The sequence below is a fragment of the Lolium perenne genome, chromosome 7 (assembly GCF_019359855.2).
Source record: "Lolium perenne isolate Kyuss_39 chromosome 7, Kyuss_2.0, whole genome shotgun sequence".
Taxonomy (NCBI): Eukaryota; Viridiplantae; Streptophyta; class Magnoliopsida; order Poales; family Poaceae; genus Lolium; species Lolium perenne.
Genome location: NC_067250.2, coordinates 308,316,798 through 308,342,164, shown reverse-complemented (window position 1 = coordinate 308,342,164; position 25,367 = coordinate 308,316,798). Strand labels below are relative to the sequence as shown.

The following is a 25,367-nucleotide window of genomic DNA, read 5'->3' as shown; positions in this document are numbered from 1 at the left end:
GATCCGTGATGCCTCCGAGTCCACTAAAGGCGATGCTGAATCGTACCTAGGTGCAGCATGTCCTCACACGGAGGAAATAGGAAAAAAGAAAAGAAAAATAATCGTAAAAGAACTGGAAGCGGAGATGGAATGCAGCATTCCAACCCCACCATGAGTCGTCAGCGAAGAAGAAACAACCGAAAGTCGCATCGTATGCCCCCAAAAGCCAGTTTCCTTGCTTGCAGGACCGGAGAAAGAATCAGCGGTGACAAACAACCCGACCGACCAGCGGAGCTAGGCAGTTCGAGCGGGACGAGGTTTCGTGGCCACGGATGGCTCTACGCGATCCAGGCCCCACGCCGTCGATCGACACCGCGATGGAGACCGATCGTCAACCCCAACGAGCGGCTCACGGCCCCGCCGTATGCTCGCGATCCCGCCGATCAACCACGCGCGGCCACTTGTGCGGTGCGATCCCAGGTGTCGCCCGCGCAGCGGAGGACGAGCACACATGGCCATGCTCGATGTACTACGTCCTTGCGCGGGACGGCCTCGCTCCCTCCACGTCCGTCCTTCGTTGCCCAAGGAGAAGAGCTGGGTGTGGTTGTGGGCTTCGGCTCCCGTCCGTCGTCTTGCATCCATGGCCACGCAAACTTGCACGTCTACGATACGGGTAGGGCTTAGATACGGGAGAACACCACACCACACATTGCGACGACGGAAAAAGATCTCCTTCACAACAACTGACGAGCTCTCTCCTCGCCACGCCCCACGTCGGGATCCATCCTCGTCCTTAAATATGCGCCGAGACGAAGGGAACCACACCACGCTGCCCCCACCGTCACAAGTCTCTCCTCCTGAAACACCAGCAACACACTGCGTCTCTACGTGACTTAGGAAATGGAAGCTGCCGTCGATGGGATGCGATGCGCGCTGTGCGGCGCGGGCGCGGACGTGCACTGCGCCGCCGACGCGGCCTTCCTCTGCGCGCCCTGCGACGACGACGTGCACGGCGCCAACTTCCTCGCCTCGCGCCACCGCCGCACGCGGGTCTCCGCGCCTAACAAGGGCCGCCACGACGACGACGACGCGTCCCCGACCTCCTGCTTGTCGACGGCCGACTCCGCGACGCCGCCGCAGCGAGGCCGGGTGGCAAAGCCCCGGACGACGCGTCGCGCGCGCGGCGAGGCGGTGCTCGAGGTATGGGCCAAGCGGATGGGCGTCCTCGCGCCGGGCGCGGCGCGGCGTGTCGCAGCGGCGGCCGCGCGCGCGCTCCAGGACGCGCCACGCATGCCGCTGCGCGTCGCGATGGCGGCCGCGCTCTGGCGGGAGGTGGCGGCGCATGGATCCCGTGAGGTCACCGGCGACGCGCTCTGGCGGCTGGAGGCCTGCGCGCGCGTGCCGGCAAGGCTTGTCCTGGCGGTAGCGTCGTCCTTGGCGCGAGCGGCCGCCCTGGACACCGAGGAGGGCTGGGGCGAGTGCGAGTGCGCGTGAGCCCAGATCAGAGGCCAGTGTTCTTGTGATCTTCTTTAACGCATTGCCTGTTAGTTTACATTTCTAGACTAGACTATAGAGATGTCACGGGCAGCTAAGTGACCGTATTTCTAACTAATTAGTTGAAATGATTAGGCTTTTGGACTAATTGTGGAACACATCATGTGTTGTTGATTCACTCAAGAAAGATGGAAATTTCAAAGTAAAGATTGAAAATGACTGATGGGTTCACCTGCTGAGGCGTAACCATGTCCAACTCACCCGTGTAGCGCCCATACATAAGATTGACATCGTTCATCGTATCTAACACATTGTCCCACATGTAAGCCTCAGTAGGGTACCGCGACGGGATTCCATGATCGTTCCATGACATCTTTCCGTATTTGACGGGCCACCCAACTTGTAGGTGTTCCTTGCTCCATTCAAAAAGTAAGAGCATGTATTCACCAATCATACCTTTTCAGTCATACGACAAACATTGTCCAACTGCACAAACACTGCACACATATGAGAGATTAGTTTGCAAACTTGGCTAGAGTACTATAATCTACAAAAATAGTAAACATAACAAATCATCACATATCGACACAAGTAGACAAGTGTCGCGATTCTCCAGCTCCACTTGTGGTCCAAGACTATCAACGAGCCAACATCACTAGGTCAACTTCCCATCATGGTCAGCAAAGAAAGTCCTAGATATGGCACACCACACGTACACTTTGGTGTACACCTTCATAGTATCCTCGTTCATCCCAGCAGGACATTCCACAAAGTTGTCCACAATCCACTTCTAACTTGCGCCTGCGGGAGCTCTTTTGGCCTTATCTTGAGGTTCTACAGGAGCCATGCCAATAAGCACCTCCCTCTGCTGGCGCCACCCATCGGAACATGTGCTTATACATAGTGGCTCGTCCTCGATAGGAAACCCAAGTATCATGAAAACATCCTAAAGAGTAGGGTCCATCTCGCCGACCCTCAGGTGGAAAGTGTGCGTCTCGGGCCTCCACCGGTCGAGAAGTGCGGTGATTGCCGCGGCGTTGAAGTTCGCGGAGCCCGACGTACAAGCGATATGAACGGGAGGAGACCAAGAAACTCAATGTGCTCCGTGTACCGCTCATCATGCGTCATGTCAGTACTTGCCCCGTGAAAATGAATCTTCAAGGGTTCAAGAACCTACAAGCACATATAGAACACATAAGATTATGCCATATCCAATTGAACAAAACAAGTAGTGTTAAGAATAAAATAAGTAGTACCGTCTCTAGCTCCACCTGATAATAGGCCCGGTGTTCAATGTCTTAGTAATCATGGAGAAACCACACCATCTTACATTTTATTGGCAAATACACACAATAAGTAATACCATACATATTCTACATTATGGTTTTCTCAACAAATATGAGCCATTTGTAAGAAAATATGAGGCATTTCAAAGCAAATAGGAATCATTTCTAAGCAAATTTTTTGGCATCTCTATCACCATACATATAATACATCACATATCATACATGAAAATAAACCAAATAATGTGGGGTTTCATATCCAAGGATCATGTAGGGTTTCATGTCTAAACTAAATCCAAATCCATGAAAATAAACAATCACATCTAGTGTTTCATGTCTAAATCTTACCAAATCAATGAAAATCTTGGATGAAAGAAGGGGATCGGAGGAGAATACCTCATTGGATGGGTTAGGAAGGCACTCCATGGACAAATATGCATAAATCCACAAAATCTTGACATAGATTTGAGAAGGCGAGAGAGGAGCAGCCGCTGGTTGTCACATGGAAGAAAAGGAAATAAAGAAGAGAGTGAGCCACACAAAAGGGTTAGATCAGTAAAATAGTTTAACTAAATGGTATTACGTGCAATAGTTTCAGCAAAGAGTTATTTTTGTTAAAATAGCCCCTAGCACCACGCCGGTCCCAGCGAAGAAGAAATAACCGAAAGTCGCGTGCGACGAAAAGCCAGCTTCATTCCTTCCGGTACCGGCGAAAGAATCAGCGGTGTTAAGCTGACAAAACCACGACCGATAGAGCTACTGCGAAACCAACCATACGTACTTAGTTCGAGTGGGACGAGGTTTGGTGGCCACTGATCGCAGTGGCAGAGCGTGACCAAAAGCTTAGGGGGGCACAAAAAAAAACTCTTTTGAGCTAGCCCTAAATCAACTATTCACGTAAATTTTCCTGTAATTTCATTCTAAAATCAAGAGATGATTTTTAATCTTCAAAATGCATTTGCTTTCTTGGTTTTAGGAATTTACTTTCTTGTTGTCGTCAAAATATTTTGTTTAGCCAAGACCCGCCAATGCCCAACATCGATTTCTTGATTCTTGTGAAATTAGCATATTAAGCGACTTGTAATTTTGTTTCGATAAAAGTTCTATTTGTACTAAAAAAAACAGAAGGAGCAGACCCTACGATCGATCTACCAATAGCCAGCAACAATAAACATCGGCCATGAGTCGATAGCCCAAGCTGAGTTTAAACAATAAAATACCTACTACTTTTCTAGATTGGGCACTATCCGTCAGGCCTCATCTCATCACAAAGTCAATGACAGTCTACAGACAAGCCGCTGCGTCGATATGGGGAAGCGCCCGATGAGAAATGAGCGTCTTGCATGACTACAAGTATAGATCTCCACTAATATAAAAAGAGAGAGAGAGAGGCAGATCCGATCAATCTAAGCCCTACATTCATGAGATCTAACGATCTAAAACCACCAGATGTTAAGCGTCTCAACGCGTTGAGCGCCTCCCGTCTCCACTAACTGCTATTCTCCATCTCCCGTCTCCGCTGATTTAGGCCAACGAGCACTCTCCCTGGACTCCAGCACGAACTCCTTCCCGACGCCTTGTGCGCTCCAAGCCTCCAACTGCCCAGCACAGCCGCATCACCGCCTCCCTGGCTAGCTGCGTTCCCTACACAATCGCATGGTCCGTCGTCGCCCGCCGCCGCACCGGAGGCGGAGTCGGAGGCGTTGCTGCCCCACGCCTTCCAACGGTGAGGCCACCACCGGTTGCCCCTCTCGATCCGCAGTTGCCAGTGGTCAAACTGCCCACTCTCCTCGCCTGTAGCAGCATATGTTGTTGTTGCCCTTCATCTCGATCTGGCGCCACCAACGGGACGCGCCGGATTCGGCGCCGCCAGCCAGTCAGAGTTTTTTTTTTTAGAGAAACAGGGCAACGCCCCAACTCCAAATATATTGAAGCCACCACAGTCACAGTCATCGTGCAAACGAGCATCAGCTCCAGGTCCATACACTAACATACCTTACAGAACACCCACTCACACCAAACTGAGTTTGACCATGAAACCCCAGCCACACAAAAACAGACAACCAAAGGCACCGCAACAGCACAGAAAACATCAAGGCCGACCAAGGACTTGGAACCTTGCACCGTCTCCTACCAGGAACAACTCGTTAGCTTCCAAGGTTCTCCTCAGATCCTCCGCAGTGATCAGCATCGGACCAAGCCCCCTTGTGCAGTTCATGTCACAAACCTCCAGTGTCGTTCTCGCTCTCTTCTGTGGGGTTAACCAGGCTCCGGCCACAACAGCAGCGGCGACAGCCAAGCTACCCCCCCCCCCCCATCTTGCTCAACATCGCCGCCAGCACCCCTCTTCCTTCCTCCTTCAACAGAATCTTCCATTGAGCAACGTTGTAGAGTAAGTGGCGCCACAATCCCTGCATGCCAAGCCATGGGGAACGATTGAAGACAATGTCATTTCTGGTAATCCAGATAGTTCTCAACACAGCAGCAAAGATCATATTAACAGGATTGTTCTTCTTTTTGTCCTCCCAGAGAGAGGAGACGACATGCATATTTGAAATTACAAGCCCTATCTCCAAGACAGAACAAACTTCCCTCCAGAGTTCTGATGCCACAACACAATCAAAGAAAAGGTGTTGGCAAGACTCCAGCTCATTACAGAACACACAAGTTAAATCATCAACATTTTGTCTCTTAACCAAATTATCTCTGGTGAGCAATTTGTTATGGAACAGTAACCAAAGGAAAAATGGATTTTTGGAGGAATTTTGATCTTCCAAACACAATGAATATTAACAGGCTTAATGCCACCAAAATTAATCACAGCATACATAGATTTAACACTGTAAATGTCATTTGCTTCCCAACTCCAAATCAAACTATCTTTAGTACCATCAAAAGAAATAGTTTGGGCAATTTGTTGAATCTCAAACCATTGCAACATCAAATTATGGTCAAAACATCTCCTAAAAGTTACTTTCAGAGAAGACCCATCCCAGAGGTCAGCAATAGACCTATCCTGCTCATTAACTAGGAAGTAAAGCTCCCAGTACTGGATGGCCAAAGAACAAGAGCCAAACCAGTGATCTTCCCAAAACTTTATACTTCTACCATTCCCAACCTTCCATTGGTACCCCATTTTAGCAGCTCTGGCAGCCCACATAACCCCTTTCCAAAAGGGAGAGGCACCATTCAGAGTGCAAGAGAAAAGGTTAGGATTGTCCAAATTGTACTTATTCTCAACTATTTGCTTCCACAATTTATCCTCACTTAAGTGGTACCTTTTAATCCAAGAGGCTAAAAGGCACAAATTTATCTCTGCCAAGTCAGGAATGCCCAACCCACCAAACTCTTTTTTCCTAGTCACCAAGCCCCAGTTGGCTAGATGGTACTTATGGTGGCCCTCATAGTTATCCCATAGGCAATGAGCCATCTGGGAGTTAATAAGAGTAATAGCCCATTTTGGGAATTTAATTACACTAAGGAGGTAGAGAGGAATGCTAGCCAGCACACTTTTAACCAGCTCAAGCTTAGCAGCATGGCTAAGAAGTTTTCCTCTCCAGCCCCCAGCCCTATTGAGAATATTATCCACAACAGGTTGGATATCTTCCTTTCTAAGTTTGCTATGATGAAGAGGAACTCCAAGATAATTCATAGGAAAGTTCCCTAGCTTACAACTTAGGGACTGGGCAATAAGTTGAGCATCATCATCATCCACATTCATAGGTACAAGATCACACTTATGAAAATTAATTCTCATGCCAGACATATGCTCAAAGCAAGCAAGAATCCATTTCAAGTTTATGGCAGTCTGTAACTTATTTTCTAAGAAGAGGAGAGTATCATCAGCATATTGCATGCTAATTATCCCACCCCCTCCCAAATTTTGCATGAGCCCAGCAATCTGACTATCACCAGCAGCTTTGCACAGCACTTTAGTGAACACATCAACCATAAAATTAAAGAGAATAGGAGAAATAGGGTCTCCTTACCTCACACCTCTACTAGTTAGGAAGAATTGACTATTACAGTCATTAATCCTGACACCAACAGAACCTTTAAACAATAAGCCCTCAATAATAGACATCCATCTAGGGCTAAAGCCCCTCATTCTCATGACCCTTAAAAGGAAATCTCTATCAACCCTATCATAGGCTTTTTCATAGTCTAATTTGAAAATTAGGCCAGAGAGCCCCTTATGCACTACATCATGAATGACCTCATGTGCAGAAACCACACTTTCCAGAATATATCTACCTTTGATGAAAAAGCTGTTTGGTTAGGAGAAATAAGATCCTCACTAACCACACCTAGCCTATTCGTAGCACATTTGGAGAAAATCTTAAAACTGCAATTAGTCAAGGCAATAGGTCTGAATTTCTGTATAGTTACAGCATCAGCCTCCTTCGGAATTAAAGTTAATAGGGAAAAATTTAATCTATACAGATCCAACTTTCCCTCATTCCAATCCTTAACCATTGCCATGAAATCAGCTCTAATGAGCTCCCAGAAGTGTTGATAAAAAAGAAAAGAGAAACCATCAGGTCCAGGAGCACCTTCAGCATAAGAGCCAAAGATGGCATCCTTAACCTCTTTCTCAGAAAAATCAGCATTAAGCATAGCATTATGTTCTTGGGACACCATATCCTCAGGGTCCCAAAAGTCATCTAATAAACCAACATCCAGGCAAGTTTCTTTACAGAATAGGGTCTTATAATAAGTAACAGCAATATCCAACATACCTTTATTATCCTCAACCATCCCATCTTCACCCTTCAGTTTACAAATCTGTTTCTTTCTCCTCCTCTGGTTTGCTACAGCATGAAAATAAGCAGTATTACGATCACCCTCTAAAATGTATCTTTCTCTAGATCTTTGTCTAGCTTTTATCTCCTCATTACCCCAAATATTAGTCAACTCAATAGAAATATCTTTCATCCTTTTTTTGGAAACAGGTGATAAATTTTGGGTTTCAGAATGGATATCAAGTAAATCATACTCAGCAACCAAACTTTGCTTGAGTTTTCTTTGTGCAGATTCAATATTAGCTGACCATCCTTTCAACCCCATCCTAGTTTTCCTCATCTTAAACTGTCATCTATCAAGAGAATTCTTGAGATGACAAGGACTCTGCCAAAACTTGGCCACAACCTGATCAAAACCATCAACTTTGAGCCACCATTTTTCAAATCTAAACTGCTTATTGTGGGGTTTTTTTAAAGCACCAGTGTCCACAATCAAGGGGGTATGATCACTGCCAACCCTAGGTTTAGAAGTAAGACTACTAGCAGGGAACAAAGCATCCCAACAAGTAGAGACAAACACTCTATCCAATAAAGCCATAACCAAGTTATCCTGATTATTGGCCCAAGAGTATTGTCGACTAGGGTTTTTCAGCTCCATAAGACTGAACTTATTAATCCAATCATTGAACAGATTAGCCCAATGTTGGTTAATGTTGCCAGTATTTTTGTCACATTTTTCTCTAATGAGATTGAAGTCACCACCAATTAAAGTGGGGCCACTCCAGCTAGCAAAGACATTGTGTAACTCATTAAAAAAATCTAATTTGTGTTCCTCATAGGCAGAGCCATACACCGCAATGACTCTCCACACCACATTATCTTTTTTTGCCTTAATCTGAACAGAAACACAGTATGTTAAAATATCTCATCTAATTATATCAAACATGTCATGGCTAATGCCAACAAGGATCCCACCCGCTGTCTTAACAGCTGGTAGCCAGTTCCAAGAGAATCTACCCCCTGGATCAAGTTGCAACAGTTGTAAACTAGAGAACTCCTCTTTTTTGGATTCAGAGAAGCAAATAATATCAGGGCATACTTCTCTAATGAGATCATGCACTCTAGTAATTTTATCAGGTCTATTTAGACCTCTAGAATTCCAAATTAGGGCTACTACCATTTTTAAAGATCAACTTTTTCCTACCTCTTTTCCTACTATGGCCTAAAGTCCAAGGTTCATTCTCATCAGGTACATCACTAAGGTGATCATCCTGTTCATCTACCATCTCATTCTCATCCTCCAAACCTGCTCTAAGTTCTTCCATAGAGAGACTAATGTCCTTGGGAAGAAAAGAAGCAGGGTTAGTAAGGTGGAAATCTTCAAGTCTCTTAAGTTCACCTTCTTTTATTTTGTCAATTACACTATCAGCATTTTTGGTTTTAACCCCTAGGCTAATGCCAGCATTTTTTGCTCTACCTAATAAAAGATGATTATCAAGGGCAGCAAAAGAATTGGAAAACCCAAGAGTCTTATTACCTTTGGGAATCTCCAAGTTTTTCTTCTTCTTGAGGTCTTGAGCTTTTTCAATCACACTCTTGCCATCTCTAGGGATTCTTGAACTCATCCTGGTTGCTTGAACAGGACCCCAATGCTTCTTCTCCTTCCAAGCCATTGGAGGCACAGGAAGTTCAGGCTTGCTGCTCACCATGACCTCCTTCCCAACATTGATATCTTCCACATCATCATCACTCTCATCATCAAACTGCTGAATCAGATTCTTCCCAATATTATCCTCAGCTCTTCTCACCACCAAGACACTTTCATTAGGGATGTGTGCCTCCTTGCCATACACCTTAGCTTGGACACTTGTCTCCAGGCTCATTTGAGCAGCCCTAGGACCCGAATTTCCACTAGGAATGGAAGGATCAGTCTCCATTTTGCTATTATTCCCACCAGATTTATTCTTGTCCAGAGCCCTGAAGTCATCCCCAATATCAGCATCATCATCAAGCTTGCCTTCTTCATTAGTATAACCAGGATCCTCACCATCATCATCATCTAGATCAATAGGCTCACCCTCATTCTCCACCAGGAAGTTAATCAGGAAAAAGCATTGTTCCATCTCAAAGAGCTTATTGGCAGGGATCTTGGACTTGTCCCTCACAGATACTTTGACTCTAACCTCTTTGTAGAAGCTTCTGAAGATGCCATGCCAGTCAATATTAACAAGAACTCCAAGAGCAGTGGACACCTGGCAAATAGTCTTCCAAGTGAGCCACTTAGCAGGAATGCCAGTAATCCTAACCCACACCTCCTGAAATTCCTCAAAAGGTTCTGCTTCACCTTCCCAGTTAACAAAATATATCACCACACCATCTTTTTTGAGGTTGATGGAGGGATATTCCACCAGCTCCTTGACCCTTTTGCTTGGAGGAAATCTCACCAGGAATCTTTTAGGCCCAAGCTGTCGAATCTGCCAATACCAGTTGACCTTCCACATATCATTGAAGCATTTCTCTAATTCCTCAGCAGAGATCTCCCCATCCTTTACAACCACCACACCAGCATTATCCATGTTTAGCCATTGAACAACTTTAGGTCCCTCCACCTCCACATGGAAGAAACCCAACCCAGGATTGGCACTCCCCCAGTATTGAGCAGTGGGAAGCAGAGAGTACCACATCAGACAATTGTCCATATGGTGCCCAGTTTTGCTACAGATAAAGCACCTCTTGATCCTGGTACATAGTCCAACATAGTGACCCAGCTCACCACAGTTGTAGCAGGTCACATTCTTGAATTTAGGAAAGCAGGTCCAGGCCCAGAGACAAGATTCATTTGCAAGTTGCTGCCACTTCTATCTCCACTATTCTTAGAACCATCAGAGGCAGTACCTTTCAGACTTTTCTTCTTGTTTTTGTTGCTACCAGAAGTTTGCTGCTGTAAAGGCAATTGGCTAGCACTACTCCCCTGGCTGTTTGATTGTGGCAGAGTAGAAGCAACTCCTTGCGGCATCATCAACATAGGGTTGAAACCAGGCGGGGGAAGTTGCTGGTTACCAAAGAACTGCGGCCACTGCGCCATTTGCATGTTCCACATATTGGGATTCATCATCGGATACATACCTTGACCATTTCCCCCCATCTGTTGTATCATAGGTTGCTGAAACTCAGTCTTGATTGGAACCAAATCAGGGACGTTGCTGAGAGGAATCGCCGCCGCACTCGATGTTGTCGCTGTCGTTGGAGGGACACGACCGCCAGCACCACGTCCACCAACGGCACTTCCCGCTCTCCCCATTCCTCTACCACCACCAGCCATCTTGACAATCTCAACGAAAGATCTCCTTCCTTCAACCGCCCCCCACAGATCAGCAAACTTGATCACTGTTGGTTTGGGAAGAAAACCAGATCCAGCAGGGTAGCAATCAGAAGGTGTGAACGATTTTGTCTGAACTAGATCCTTCCTGACCCAGACAAGGGTCCGGGAAGCAGGAGGAACCCTAGGCTTGTTCAGGAGATTGTGGTCTGAAGCCGCCGCCAGATCCTTTTTATCCATACTGGAAAACGGCATTTCAAAACCCGCCACTCCCACATTACCAACAACGGTTGGATTTCGCACAGGTGGAACCCATCGACGGTCACCAACACCTGTCAGAGCAGCTCGGTTGCGAAGCGGGTCCCGCCTCGGAATGCTGGTGCCAGATCCCCCAATCCTCACCGGCGAGGAGCACCTCGTCGGCGACGGGTCTCCTCTCCGGATCCGATCAAGCCTCCGCCGCTGACATTCAGAGCTTCGGCGACCAACATCACTCGCACCTACAGCACCTTCACCGCCCACTCGAGCTGGAGTAGGCCTCAGTGGTGAGCCGCGAAGAGAGAGCATCACGGCGTCCAATTCTCCAAATCCTCCAGCCCTTGGTCCGCCATGAGACTGAAGGATAACGTTGCATAGAAAACAAAAAATTTCCTACCGCGAACACGAAATCCAAGCCAAGATGCAATCTAGAAGACGGTAGCAACGAGGGGATTATCGAGTCTCACCCTTGAAGAGATTCCAAAGCCTACAAGATGAGGCTCTTGTTGCTGCGGTAGACGTTCACTTGCCGCTTGCAAAAGCGCGTAGAAGATCTTGATCACGGCGCCACGAACGGGCAGCACCTCCGTACTCGGTCACACGTTCGGTTGTTGATGAAGACGACGTCCAACTCCCGTTCCAGCGGGCAGAGGAAGTAGTAGCTCCTCTTGAATCCGACAGCACGATGATGTGGTGTCGGTGGTGGTGGAGAAATCCGGCGGAGCTTCGCTAAGCGTGCGGGATGTGGTGGAGGAGAGAGAGCCGCTAGGGTTTGGGAGAGGGGGGCGCCGGCCACTATGGGGTGCGGCCACCTTGTGGTCTTTGGGTGGCCGGCCCCCTCCCCTTGGCCCCTCATTATATAGGTGGAAGCCCCAAGTGTTGGACTACAAGTCTCCGAATAAGACCCGAACCCAAAACCTTCCATGTGATAGGGAAACCCACTTGGGTGGGATTCCCCCCTTCCATGTGGGGGGGTGGCCGGCCCCCATAGGGGGAGTCCACTTGGGACTCCTCCCCCACTAGGGTTGGCCGGCCATGGAGGTGGAGTCCCTCCGGGACTCCACCTTCCTTGGTGGTTTCTTCCGGACTTTTCTAGAACCTTATAGAACCTTCCATAGAACCTTCCGCATCATTTTAATTCACATAAAATGACATCCTATATATGAATCTTATTCTCCGGACCATTCCGGAACTCCTCGTGATGTCCGGGATCTCATCCGGGACTCCGAACAAATATTCGAACTCCATTCCTTATTCAAGTTCTACCATTTCAACATCCAACTTTAAGTGTGTTACCCTACGGTTCGCGAACTATGCGGACATGGTTGAGTACTCACTCCGACCAATAACCAATAGCGGGATCTGGAGATCCATAATGGCTCCCACATATTCAACGATGACTTTAGTGATCGAATGAACCATTCACATACAATACCAATTCCCTTTGTCACGCGATATTTTACTTGTCCGAGGTTTGATCTTCGGTATCACTCTATACCTTGTTCAACCTCGTCTCCTGACAAGTACTCTTTACTCGTACCGTGGTATGTGGTCTCTTATGAACTTATTCATATGCTTGCAAGACATTAGACGACATTCCACCGAGAGGGCCCAGAGTATATCTATCCGTCATCGGGATGGACAAATCCCACTGTGATCCATATGCCTCAACTCATACTTTCCGGATACTTAATCCCACCTTTATAACCACCCATTTACGTAGTGACGTTTGGTGTAATCAAAGTACCTTTCCGGTATAAGTGATTTACATGATCTCATTGTCATAAGGACTAGGTAACTATGTATCGAAAGCTTATAGCAAATAACTTAATGACGAGATCTTATGCTACGCTTAATTGGGTGTGTCCATTACATCATTCATATAATGATATAACCTTGTTATTAATAACATCCAATGTTCATGATTATGAAACTAATCATCCATTAATCAACAAGCTAGTTTAAGAGGCATACTAGGGACTTCTTGTTGTCTACATATCACACATGTACTAATGTTTCGGTTAATACAATTATAGCATGGTATATAAACATTTATCATAAACATAAAGATATATAATAACCACTTTTATTATTGCCTCTTGGGCATATCTCCAACAGTCTCCCACTTGCACTAGAGTCAATAATCTAGATTACATTGTAAGGTACCTAACACCCATGGCATTCTGGTGTTGGTCATGCTTTGCCCTAGGGAGAGATTTAGTCAACGGATCTGCTACATTCAGATCAGTGTGTACTTTGCAAATCTTTACTTCTCCATCTTCGATGTACTCGCGAATCGAATGATAACGCAGCTTAATATGCTTCAGCCTCTTGTGTGACCTTGGTTCTTGTGCATTGGCGATGGCACCCATGTCGTCACAATAGATGACTAGTGGGTCCAATGCACTAGGAACCACACCGAGCTCTACAATGAACCTCTTCATCCATACCGCTTCTGATGAAGCCTCTGAAGCCGCTATGTACTCCGATTCTGTTGAGGATTTCGCCACCGTGCACTGCTTCGAGCTTGCCCGATCGCAGCACCATTCAATATAAACACGTACCCAGATTGTGACTTAGAGTCATCAGGATCAGTGTTCCAACTTGCATCGGTGTAACTTGTTACAACGAGCTCTTGGTCACCTCCATAACAAAGAAACATATCCTTAGTTCTTTTCAAGTACTTCAGGATATTCTTGACCACTGTCCAGTGTTCCATTCCTGGATCACTTTGATATCTGCTAGTCAAACTAACAACATGTGCTATATCCGGTCTTGTACATAGCATGGCATACATGATAGAGCCTACTGCCGAGGCATAGGGGATCTGACTCATCCTTTCTCTTTCTTCTGCCGTAGCTGGACCTTGAGTCTTACTCAAGACCTTGCCTGGTAACATAGGTAAGAATCCTTTCTTACTTTCGTCCATTGTAAACTTCTTTAGGATCTTGTCCAGGTATGTACTCTGCGATAGCCCTATTAGACGTCTTGATCTATCTCTATAAATCTTGATGCCTAATATATACGATGCTTCACCAAGGTCTTTCATTTAAAAACTATTATTCAAATAACCCTTTACACTGCTTAATAGTTCTATATCATTCCCAATTAATAATATGTCATCTACATATAATATCAGGAATGCTACAGAGCTCCCACTCACTTTCTTGTAAATACATGCCTCTCCATGACACTGTATAAACCCGAAGTCTTTGATCACCTTATCAAAACGTCGGTTCCAACTTCTTGATGCTTGCTTCAGTCCATAAATTGAACGCTGAAGTTTGCATACTTTGTCAACATTTTTAGGATCGACAAAACCTTTGGGTTGTACCATATACAACTCTTCCTCAATGTCTCCATTAAGGAACGCCGTTTTGACATCCATCTGCCAAATCTCATAATCGAAAAATGCAGCTATTGCTAACAAAATCCTTACAGATTTTAGCTTCGCTACAGGTGAGAAAGTCTCATCGTAGTCAACACCTTGAATTTGTCGGAAACCCTTTGCGACAAGTCGAGCTTTATAGACAGTAATATTACCATCAGCATCTATTTTTCTCTTGAAGATCCATTTATTCTCGACAGCCTTGCGGCTATCAGGTAAGTCTACCAAAGTCCATACTTTGTTATCATACATGGATCCCATTTCGGATTTCATGGCTTCTTGCCATTTGTTGGAATCTGGGCTCATCATCGCTTCTTCATACGTCGCAGGGTCTTCATCATTGTTGTCCACAATCATGACATTTAGACAAGGATCATACCAGTCTGGAGTGGCACATTCCCTTGTCGATCTGCGAGGTTCAGTAGCTATCTCGTTTGAAGTTTCATGATCATTATCATTAGCTTCCTCTGTTGCCGGTGTAGGCGGCACAGGAACATCTTCCGGTACTGCGCTACTCTGATCAACGAGCAGAGATTCTTCAATCTCATCGAGTTCTACTTTTCTTCCAGTCACTTCTTTAGTGAGAAATTCTTTCTCAAGAAAGGTTCCGTTCTTAGCAACAAACATCTTGCCTTCGGATCTGTGATAGAAAGTGTACCCTATAATTTCCTTAGGGTATCCTATGAAGACGCATTTCTCCGCTTTGAGTTCTAGCTTGTCCGGTTGTAACTTTTTTACATAGGCTTCGCAACCCCAAACTTTTAGGAACGACAGCTTAGGTTTCTTATTAAACCATAATTCATACGGTGTCGTTTCAACGGATTTTGATGGTGCTCTATTTAAAGTGAATGCGGCTGTCTCTAATGCATAACTCCAAAATGATAAAGGTAAATCAGTAAGAGACATCATAGAACGAACCATATCTAAGAGAGTTCGATTACGACGTTCGGACACACCGTTTCGTTGAGGTGTTCCCGGCGGTGTCAATTGTGAAAGTATTCCGCATTTCTTTAAATGCATGCCAAAATCATAACTCAGATATTCACCTCCGCGATCAGATCGTAGAAATTTAATCTTCTTGTTACGTTGATTTTCTACTTCACTTTGGAATTCCTTAAACTTCTCAAAAGTTTCGGATTTATGTTTCATGAAATAGATATACCCATATCTACTCAGATCATCTGTGAAGGTTAGAACATAACGATAACCACCGCGCGATGCTACACTCATTGGTCCGCACACATCGGTATGTATGATTTCCAATAAGTCAGTAGCTCGCTCCATAATACCAGAGAATGGAGTCTTAGTCATTTTTCCCATTAGACATGCTTCGCATCTATCAAGTGACTCAAAGTCAAGTGATTCAAGTAACCCATCGGTATGGAGTTTCTTCATGCGTTTCACTCCAATATGACCAAGACGACAGTGCCACATATAAGTAGAATTATCATTCAATTTAATTCGCTTAGCATCAATGTTATGTATATGTGTATCACTACTATCGAGATCTAACAGAAATAAGCCATTCTTTTCAGGTGCTCGACCATAAAAGATATTATTCATAAAAATAGAACAACCATTATTCTCAGACTTGAATGAATAACCGTCTTGCATTAAACAAGATCCAGATATAATGTTCATGCTCAACGCGGGTACAAAATAACAATTATTGAGGCTTAAAACTAATCCCGAAGGTAGATGTAGAGGAAGTGTGCCGACAGCGATCACATCGACTTTGGATCCATTTCCAACGCGCATGGTCACTTCATCCTTTAGTAGTCTTCGTTTATTCTTTAGTTCCTGTTTCGAGTTACAAATATGAGCAACCGAACCAGTATCAAATACCCAGGTACTAGTACGAGAACCAGTAAGATAAACATCTATAACATGTATATCAGATATACCTTCTTTCTTTTTCTTGACAAGGCCGCTCTTCAGATCCGCCAAATACTTGGAGCAATTACGCTTCCAGTGTCCCTTCTCCTTGCAGTAATAGCACTCAGCATCAGGCTTAGGGCCAGTCTTAGGTTTCACAGGAGGCGTGGCAGCTTTCTTGCCACTCTTCTTGTTCTTGCCTTTAGACTTTCCCTGTTTCTTGAAACTGGTGGTCTTGTTGACCATCAACACTTGGTGCTCTTTCTTAATTTCAATCTCAGCAGATTTTAGCATGGAGAAAAGTTCAGGTAACTCTTTATTCATGTTCTGCATATTGTAGTTCATCACAAAGTTCTTGTAACTAGGTGGCAGTGATTGAAGGACACGATTAATCCCCAGTCTATTAGGAATCACTATTCCCAAGTCACTGAGTTTCTTCGCATGCCCGGTCATGGCGAGCATGTGCTCACTAACGGAGCTGCCTTCTTCCATCATGCAGCTGAAGAAGTGTTTCGATGCTTCATAGCATTCCACGGCCGCATGAGTCTCAAATATAGTCTTCAACTCATTGATTAACTCATGTGGATCGTGGTGCTCAAAACGTTTTTGAAGATCGGCTTCCAGACTGCATAAGATGGCACACTGAACTTGAGAGTACCGAGTTTTCCGAGTTGTGTAAACAGCTTTTACTTCATCGGTTTCAGTTTCTGCAGGAGGGTCACCTAGCGGTGCATCAAGCACATATTGCAGATTTCCGCCATTGAGGAAAATCCTCACATGACGGAACCAGTCGGTGAAGTTGCTACCGTTGCTCTTAAGCTTTTCTTTCTCTAGGAACTGGTTAAAATTGATTGAGGACGCCATATCTACAACATATTTGCAATAGTTTAGACTAATGTTTATGACAAATTGAGTTCAAATTTTAATTCAGCATAATTAAAAACCTAAGTGAACTCCCACTCAAAAACAATATCCCTCGCATTGTCTTAGTGATCACACGAACCAAATCCACCGCACCTAAACCCGATCATCACGAGAAAAGTTGTGATTTCAATGGCGAACACTCAAAGTGTTCATCATATCAACCATATGATTCATGCTCTACCTTTCGGTATCACGTGTTCCGAGACCATGTCTGTACATGCTAGGCTCGTCAAGGCCACCTTAGTATCCGCATGTGCAAAACTGGCTTGCACCCGTCGTATGCACTTGTTGATTCTATCACACCCGATCATCACGAGATGCTTCGAAACGAGAAGTCTTGGCAACGGTGCTACTAAGGATGAACACTTTATTATCTTGAGATTTTAGTGAGAGGGATCATCTTATAATGCTACCGTCGCGATCTAAGCAAAATAAGATGCATAAAAGGATTAACATCACATGCAGTTCATATGTGATATGATATGGCCCTTTTGTCTTTGCGCCTTTGATCTTCATCTCCAAAGCACGGACATGATCTCCATCATCAACGGGCATGATCTCCATCATCGTCGGCGAAGCACCAAGGTCAATGGCGCCGTCTTCATGATTGTCCTCCATGTAGCAACTATTACAACTACTTTGAAATACTACTCAACATGAAATTTAAAGACAACCATAAGGCTCCTGCCGGTTGCCACAATACAATAATGATCATCTCATACATAGTCATCATCACATTATGGCCATATCACATCACCAAACCCTGCAAAAACAAGTTAGACGTTCTCTAATTTGGTTTGCATATTTTACGTGGTTTAGGGTTTTCGAGTGAGATCCAATCTACCTACGAACATGAACCACAACGGTGATACTAGTGTTGTCAATAGAAGAGTAAATTGAATCTTTACTATACTAGGAGAGACAGACACCCGCAAAGCCTCTTATGCAATACAAGTTGCATGTCGAACGAGGAACAAGTCTCATGAACGCGGTCATGTAAAGTTAGTCCGAGCCGCTTCATCCCACTATGCCATAAAGATGCAAAGTACTCAACTAAAGATAACAAGAGCATCAACACCCACAAAACCATTGTGTTCTACTCGTGCAACCATCTATGCATAGACACGACTCTGATACCACTGAAGGATAACGTTGCATAGAAAACAAAAAATTTCCTACCGCGAACACGAAATCCAAGCCAAGATGCAATCTAGAAGACGGTAGCAACGAGGGGATTATCGAGTCTCACCCTTGAAGAGATTCCAAAGCCTACAAGATGAGGCTCTTGTTGCAGCGGTAGACGTTCACTTGCCGCTTGCAAAAGCGCGTAGAAGATCTTGATCACGACGCCACGAACGGGCAGCACCTCCGTACTCGGTCACACGTTCGGTTGTTGATGAAGACGACGTCCACCTCCCGTTCGAGCGGGCAGCGGAAGTAGTAGCTCCTCTTGAATCCGACAGCACGACGACGTGGTGTCGGTGGTGGTGGAGAAATCCGGCGGAGCTTCGCTAAGCGTGCGGGATGTGGTGGAGGAGAGAGAGCCGCTAGGGTTTGGGAGAGGGGGGCGCCGGCCACTATGGGGTGCGGCCACCTTGTGGTCTTTGGGTGGCCGGCCCCCTCCCCTTGGCCCCTCATTTTATAGGTGGAAGCCCCAAGTGTTGGACTACAAGTCTCCGAATAAGACCCGAACCCAAAACCTTCCATGTGATAGGGAAACCTACCCAAGGTGGGAATCCCACTTGGGTGGGATTCCCCCCTTCCATGTGGGGGGGTGGCCGGCCCCCATAGGGGGAGTCCACTTGGGACTCCTCCCCCACTAGGGTTGGCCGGCCATGGAGGTGGAGTCCCTCCGGGACTCCACCTTCCTTGGTGGTTTCTTCCGGACTTTTCTAGAACCTTCTAGAACCTTCCATAGAACCTTCCGCATCATTTTAATTCACATAAAATGACATCCTATATATGAATCTTATTCTCCGGACCATTCCGGAACTCCTCGTGATGTCCGGGATCTCATCCGGGACTCCGAACAAATATTCGAACTCCATTCCTTATTCAAGTTCTACCATTTCAACATCCAACTTTAAGTGTGTCACCCTACGGTTCGCGAACTATGCAGACATGGTTGAGTACTCACTCCGACCAATAACCAATAGCGGGATCTGGAGATCTATAATGGCTCCCACATATTCAACGATGACTTTAGTGATCGAATGAACCATTCACATACAATACCAATTCCCTTTGTCACGCGATATTTTACTTGTCCGAGGTTTGATCTTCGGTATCACTCTATACCTTGTTCAACCTCGTCTCCTGACAAGTACTCTTTACTCGTACCGTGGTATGTGGTCTCTTATGAACTTATTCATATGCTTGCAAGACATTAGACGACATTCCACCGAGAGGGCCCAGAGTATATCTATCCGTCATCGGGATGGACAAATCCCACTGTTGATCCATACGCCTCAACTCATACTTTCCGGATACTTAATCCCACCTTTATAACCACCCATTTACGTAGTGGAGTTTGGTGTAATCAAAGTACCTTTCCGGTATAAGTGATTTACATGATCTCATGGTCATAAGGACTAGGTAACTATGTATCGAAAGCTTATAGCAAATAACTTAATGACGAGATCTTATGCTACGCTTAATTGGGTGTGTCCATTACATCATTCATATAATGATATAACCTTGTTATTAATAACATCCAATGTTCATGATTATGAAACTAATCATCCATTAATCAACAAGCTAGTTTAAGAGGCATACTAGGGACTTCTTGTTGTCTACATATCACACATGTACTAATGTTTCGGTTAATACAATTATAGCATGGTATATAAACATTTATCATAAACATAAAGATATATAATAACCACTTTTATTATTGCCTCTTGGGCATATCTCCAACAGAGACGCCTCGGGTCTTCGGGATCCTTCATTTTGATCATCGCCAGCGCCGCAGCCACTTGCTCCTCGAGCCCCTGCCCCGAGATTTGCGGCCGCCATCCCTTCTCCATCTGCTCGATCGCCCACTCCGAAGCGAGGCTGATCTGGAGGATCAATAGCTTCCGCCGCAGGAGTGCTTGCCGACGCTCCTCCACCATCGCCGCCTCCTTCTCCTTCCGCCTTCTTTCCTCGCCCAGCCGAACCTCCTCAGCGAACGACGGGAACCCCGCCGTCCACTTTGGGATGGACATGCCCCTCCGCCGTACGCACCGGAGAGTACCAGCGACGGCGGGCGCTCGGGGTGGGAAGAGAGGCGGCGGCGGCGGCGGTGGGGCGAGATCGCCTGGGGATCGCCAGATCTCCTGTGTGTCGGTGGTCGGGGTGGTCGGGGTGTACTGTTCTATCTCCGCCCGTCAGAGTTTCCCGCGTCACCTTAATCAAGGTATTCGCTTCGCCGGCTTTCCCGTAGTTCTGAACGCCTTGATCATGGTATGACAACCACTTAGTACCAGTTAGTACATGGGAAAACTCTTACAGTAGATGCTAGCACAAATCGGATCCAAGTTTCTCCTATTGATTTGAAATAATCAAATTGTTCTAATGGAGATACAGCTGTAATCTGTTAACACATTTGCGCATGCTGACTTTGTTTTTCATTAATATGTATAATCAGTGGCGGACCCAAGATTTTCATCAAGCCTGGACGCACTATAAGCCCGTCCAAATTTTTATCAAAATATTCATCAAATTTTCATTAAAATAGGCTACGCCGCCGGCCAGAAGCCTGGGCGCGTGCCCGGGCTTAGGGGCGGTTGGGTCTGCCTATGTGTATAATCTATTAACACATGTGTACATCTTCTTCCAATGATTATCACACCCGAGTTTAGCCAGTTGATGTAATTTTCACCTATTAACAAAAGAATCGCACTATACCTGCATTATAAATGTCTCTAGCTTCAGCCTATTGTCAGTGCAGTTCTGCATCCATCAAATTGAAATATTTTCTGTTCCAAATCTTAATGTCACGGTAAGTTTGATCTTGAACTTTCTGAGGCTGAACTTTGATTTCATTACCAGGATGCTGACGGACAACAATCTTAGTATTACAAATGCCATTGATTAATGAGGATGAAGAGATCCTAGCCATGTGATATTATAGTGATCATTACATAGGCAATTCAAGGCACTGAACACAACAAGAAATCTTCCATGACGGTATGTACTATGTACTCAAATGGTCATGACCTTGAAGCTCATTTTTCCCCCTTGCTTGGAAAAAAATTATGCAATACATGACAACTCTCGCACTAATTAAATTCTTGCATTACTTTGATTCTGATATGCTCATTTTGTTTGACCCGATTTGATGCATGCAGCAAGGTCATATATCAGACAAGAGTGGCATGTAGATTAGTGAATTTCGTGGACTCGCGGTTTGCACATGCCAATTTAAATATATTCCCATGATGTTTCCTTCAGCTTTCTGATTAGTCTTTATGTTAGTCTCAGATTAGCCCTGTAGCTGTAATTGCATTTATCTCCTTCGATTCTTCATGAGACCTATCTACTAAGCATCTTGCATATGTTTTGCGTGAAGAATGGAAGTTGTTCAGATCAATAGGTAAAGTGTTTACAGTCGGTTTTATCGTTCACTATTCATCGTCAATCTGTAAGAGGTAAAAGTCATGGTGTCAGTGTCACAAGTGCATCCACCACAGTTGTAGTGGGAAATTAAGATAAACCCTGAACCTGCAGTATTTTCATGCCGGAGGCTAATGATTGGATACAGGGTATCTTTGGATGGAAAGAAGATGTCAATCACTCCATAAAGATGAAAAGCTTCACATAAAGAAGATCCAGACATTTTGAAAGTCAACTGTGATGGTTCCTTTCATTAGCAGATTGGTTCAGGAGATTGTGTTTTTGTGATAAGAGATGATGAAAGCTTCATTAGTGATAGCGCTCGACGTTTTTTTAATCTGGGAAATGATCTTTCCCTCAATAAATTATAGTAAGTGAATGTCACAATTGATTTTGTATGGGCCAAGTAATAGATTCGTCTATCCTCAAGCTTGATCTTGCAAATTTTATACTTTTCTCCTGAAAATTTTATACTTTTATCTTGCAGCTTCTATTCTTTTTAGATAAATAAGATCGACCCATGCCGTTTCCAGCGTTACAGAAGCAAAGGTCCTTATACTCAACTGGTGTCTGTAAGTGCAACATAGTTCCTCTTGAGTTGATGCAATTTGGTTAGAGTTGGAACTGGGATCTAATGCATTTGACGAGTCTACATTTTAGATGGGATTTCTTCTATTTCATCTTACAAGGAAAATGTACTGTTTGTGTATAATTTTAGTTTAAATGCAAATAAATTTGTCTACAGTTTGAAAATTATGTAATGAACTGTATATGATTATATATAACATGCATGTTCGCGCGCTCTAATTTTTTGGTTCTGGTGGGCAATCTACTTAGGGATTTTCCTTGCACTAAGAATATAAATCCTCCACTAGAAAGGATAGGAATGAAGCTACTGATAATATTAATAATTATATAACATGATAATTTTATTATCGAGCAAGAAGATATCCCGTGCATGGGTTCTTTAAGAAGGCAGTCATCTGAAATAACTGGAAGACTGGTCTTTAAGTTTGGGAGAGTCGTATACTGTTCTCTTGTCTTAAGTCATTGCACATACAGTTCTGCCATAAACTGAAAGATCTCCCAGAAGGCCTAAGCATGCTGCTCTATGTGATTTTCATGTGAACCACCGATGTGCAACAAGGGCTGCCGGCTGAGTCTGAGTAATGAAGTCTTCTTGAAAATCTAATACGGTGTGTTCTTTTCCGCCGAACAGTGTTTGTCATCTTATCCTTAATATCATACTTTAACTACTTGCAGAGGTATTTATTTATTTTTACTTGCAGCCACTTGTTTGATTTGGTAGGTGGAAATGTTTTAGTCAACCAGTTCCAATTGCCTAAAGAAATTATTTTACCTCTTTTTATGTCAGAAATGTGATATCTTGATTTGCTTACTATGTATGACAGTATGAACATTGAACATGTGGCTCCATTAATTTTAAAATATTTTTTCTGTTAATTTGTAGATTGTGTCGTCTTGAATTATATTTAACTGGTGTTTTGCTCTTTGGTGTTCCAACTAGGTGTAGATGTACTAATAGATGGTGCTGAGGAGCTCCTGTTTATCCTGAGACTTACAAAGTTATAATTATTTCCCATGACTTACACTCATTTTCCCTGGTAGAGCTAAATCTTCCCCACATGAGTTGGAATTGTGGTCCCAAGTTTGGGGTTTTCTCAAGTACTTAGCTTAAATCTATTTCTTGTACGCGATCAACTTGAGTTTGTCTATGAACTATGCATTAGAAAATGCCACATATAGCATGTGCAATTTTTTTCTGTAGTTATTGGGAGTTAGGCTAACACTCCTATGTTCTCTTATAATTTTCCTTCAATTTTTCACTCCATAATTTATCTATAAAATTTCATTTCTGAAACTTCAATGCTTTCAAATTACACTCATGCTCTGTCCTTTTCAATTACCGACCATAAGTTCTGTGCTCTTGCTATTCAGATAATATTGTCTGCTATTCTTTTTATTCACTACTGTTACCATTTACTTGCAGTTCCATTTAGCATGTACCCTTGGCAGGGGTTCTCCATATTAAATATGTATATTGTGTGTTGTTTACCTTTGTTCTTGCCAAGTTGTCATTCCTAATACCTTCTATTGATGGACTGTCTAATCATTCATGAGTTTTATTTTCTCTTCTATGCCATGTGACATGTGTGGCTGCAAGTTTTGCAAGTACTGGTCATCAACCTCAAGTAAATAATGTGGGATGTAAAAATGAAGTGAACATGAGTGGTATGCCGGACTATTTGATGGGTACATGCCGCTTAGTTTCTTAGTTGGTAATGTTTGTTTGCTCAATAAATGTATCTTGCGAATGGATAATTCTTGTGCTCCCTCCAGTTCAAAACAATTGCCCAATAATGGAGTATTTACATTGTTTTATGCAGTAGCATCATAGCAGCCCAATTGATGTAAAGTCATGTAGAAACCAAGATGACTTTTCTACAATCAGTTCACAAATATAACACATTACTTGCTAGATTAAGAAACTCCATTTTTCTTTCATTATCAATCACTAGCTTCCAATATGCTTCTTGTACAATTGGTCGAATATTAACTAATGTACACAATTCAAATCATTTTAAATAACAGGTTTTGGAAATTCAAATTTAGTTAACTCTTGTGGTTAATCACCCTTCCGTTTCTTGGACTAGAGGGAGAAGAGAACTGATAATCCGTACCTTTGTTATTGTTGCGAATTAACATCATTTTGGTAAGGCATCATTTGGGGTACTATTATATCAAATAAGCAGGTGCTTCAATATGGACAGCTAGGCCACTTTCTTCAATCACGGAAATACAAGGATAATTAGATGTCCTTGAAATATGTTGTGAGGACTACTAAAACTTAAAACGTCTTATATTAATGAATAGAGGGAGTATATTAATTAAAACGTGCATTGCACGTGCACTTTTACTAGTAGGAAGCAAAAGCCTGCCAAGTACTATGCCAAACGAATACTGCCAACGCATAGTTTGCCTGTTACGATTTTAGAAGGGGGGGTTGTAGCCCAGTATCACCTCCAAGGCGCTCCGCCCATGACTGATCGCCCGACGCCGCGCGTCGTCAATCGGTCAATCCCAACGAGCGGCTCACGGTCGATCCCGCCGATGCTTGTGCGAGTGGGTTCCCTCCCAGGCCCAGCCCCAGGTGTCGCGCGCGCGGCGGCGGAGGAGAGAACGCGCGACGAGCACACATTGCCGCCATGTTCGATGGAGCGCCGTGCCCCACTGCCGCGTGGGAGTGAGCGAGCGGGACGGCCTCGCTCCCTCCACGTCCGGCCAACGTAGAAGAAGAGCTCGGCTTGCATCCATGTCCACGCGCGGAAACTTGCACGTGTAGTACGATACGGGAGAGTAGAACACCACACATCACCCAGCCCAGGGATCGGAGGAGGGAAAAAGATCTCCATCACCAGCTCACAAGCTCTCTCCTCGTCCCGCCCCGCGTCGTCGTCTTTAAATACGCGCGCGCCTCGACCGCCACC

The 25,367-nt window shown here is 44.5% G+C and overlaps 2 protein-coding genes across 2 annotated transcripts; one reads left to right on the top strand and one right to left on the bottom strand.

Moving 5' to 3' along the window:
• Window positions 1-825: 825 nt before the first annotated feature.
• Window positions 826-4,883, top strand: LOC127311824 (B-box zinc finger protein 32-like). Its single transcript, XM_051342302.2, has one exon. It carries the CDS (start codon window positions 880-882, stop codon window positions 1,471-1,473), a length of 594 nt encoding a protein of 197 aa, XP_051198262.1. The 5' UTR covers window positions 826-879; the 3' UTR covers window positions 1,474-4,883.
• Window positions 4,884-4,922: 39 nt separating this feature from the next.
• On the bottom strand, window positions 4,923-10,074 carry LOC127315055 (uncharacterized). Its single transcript, XM_051345588.2, has 3 exons — window positions 9,036-10,074; window positions 7,496-7,567; window positions 4,923-5,167 (listed from the first exon to the last, which is right to left on the bottom strand). Exons 1-3 carry the CDS (start codon window positions 10,072-10,074, stop codon window positions 5,016-5,018), a joined length of 1,263 nt encoding a protein of 420 aa, XP_051201548.2. The 3' UTR covers window positions 4,923-5,015.
• Between the last annotated feature and the right edge of the window lie 15,293 nt (window positions 10,075-25,367).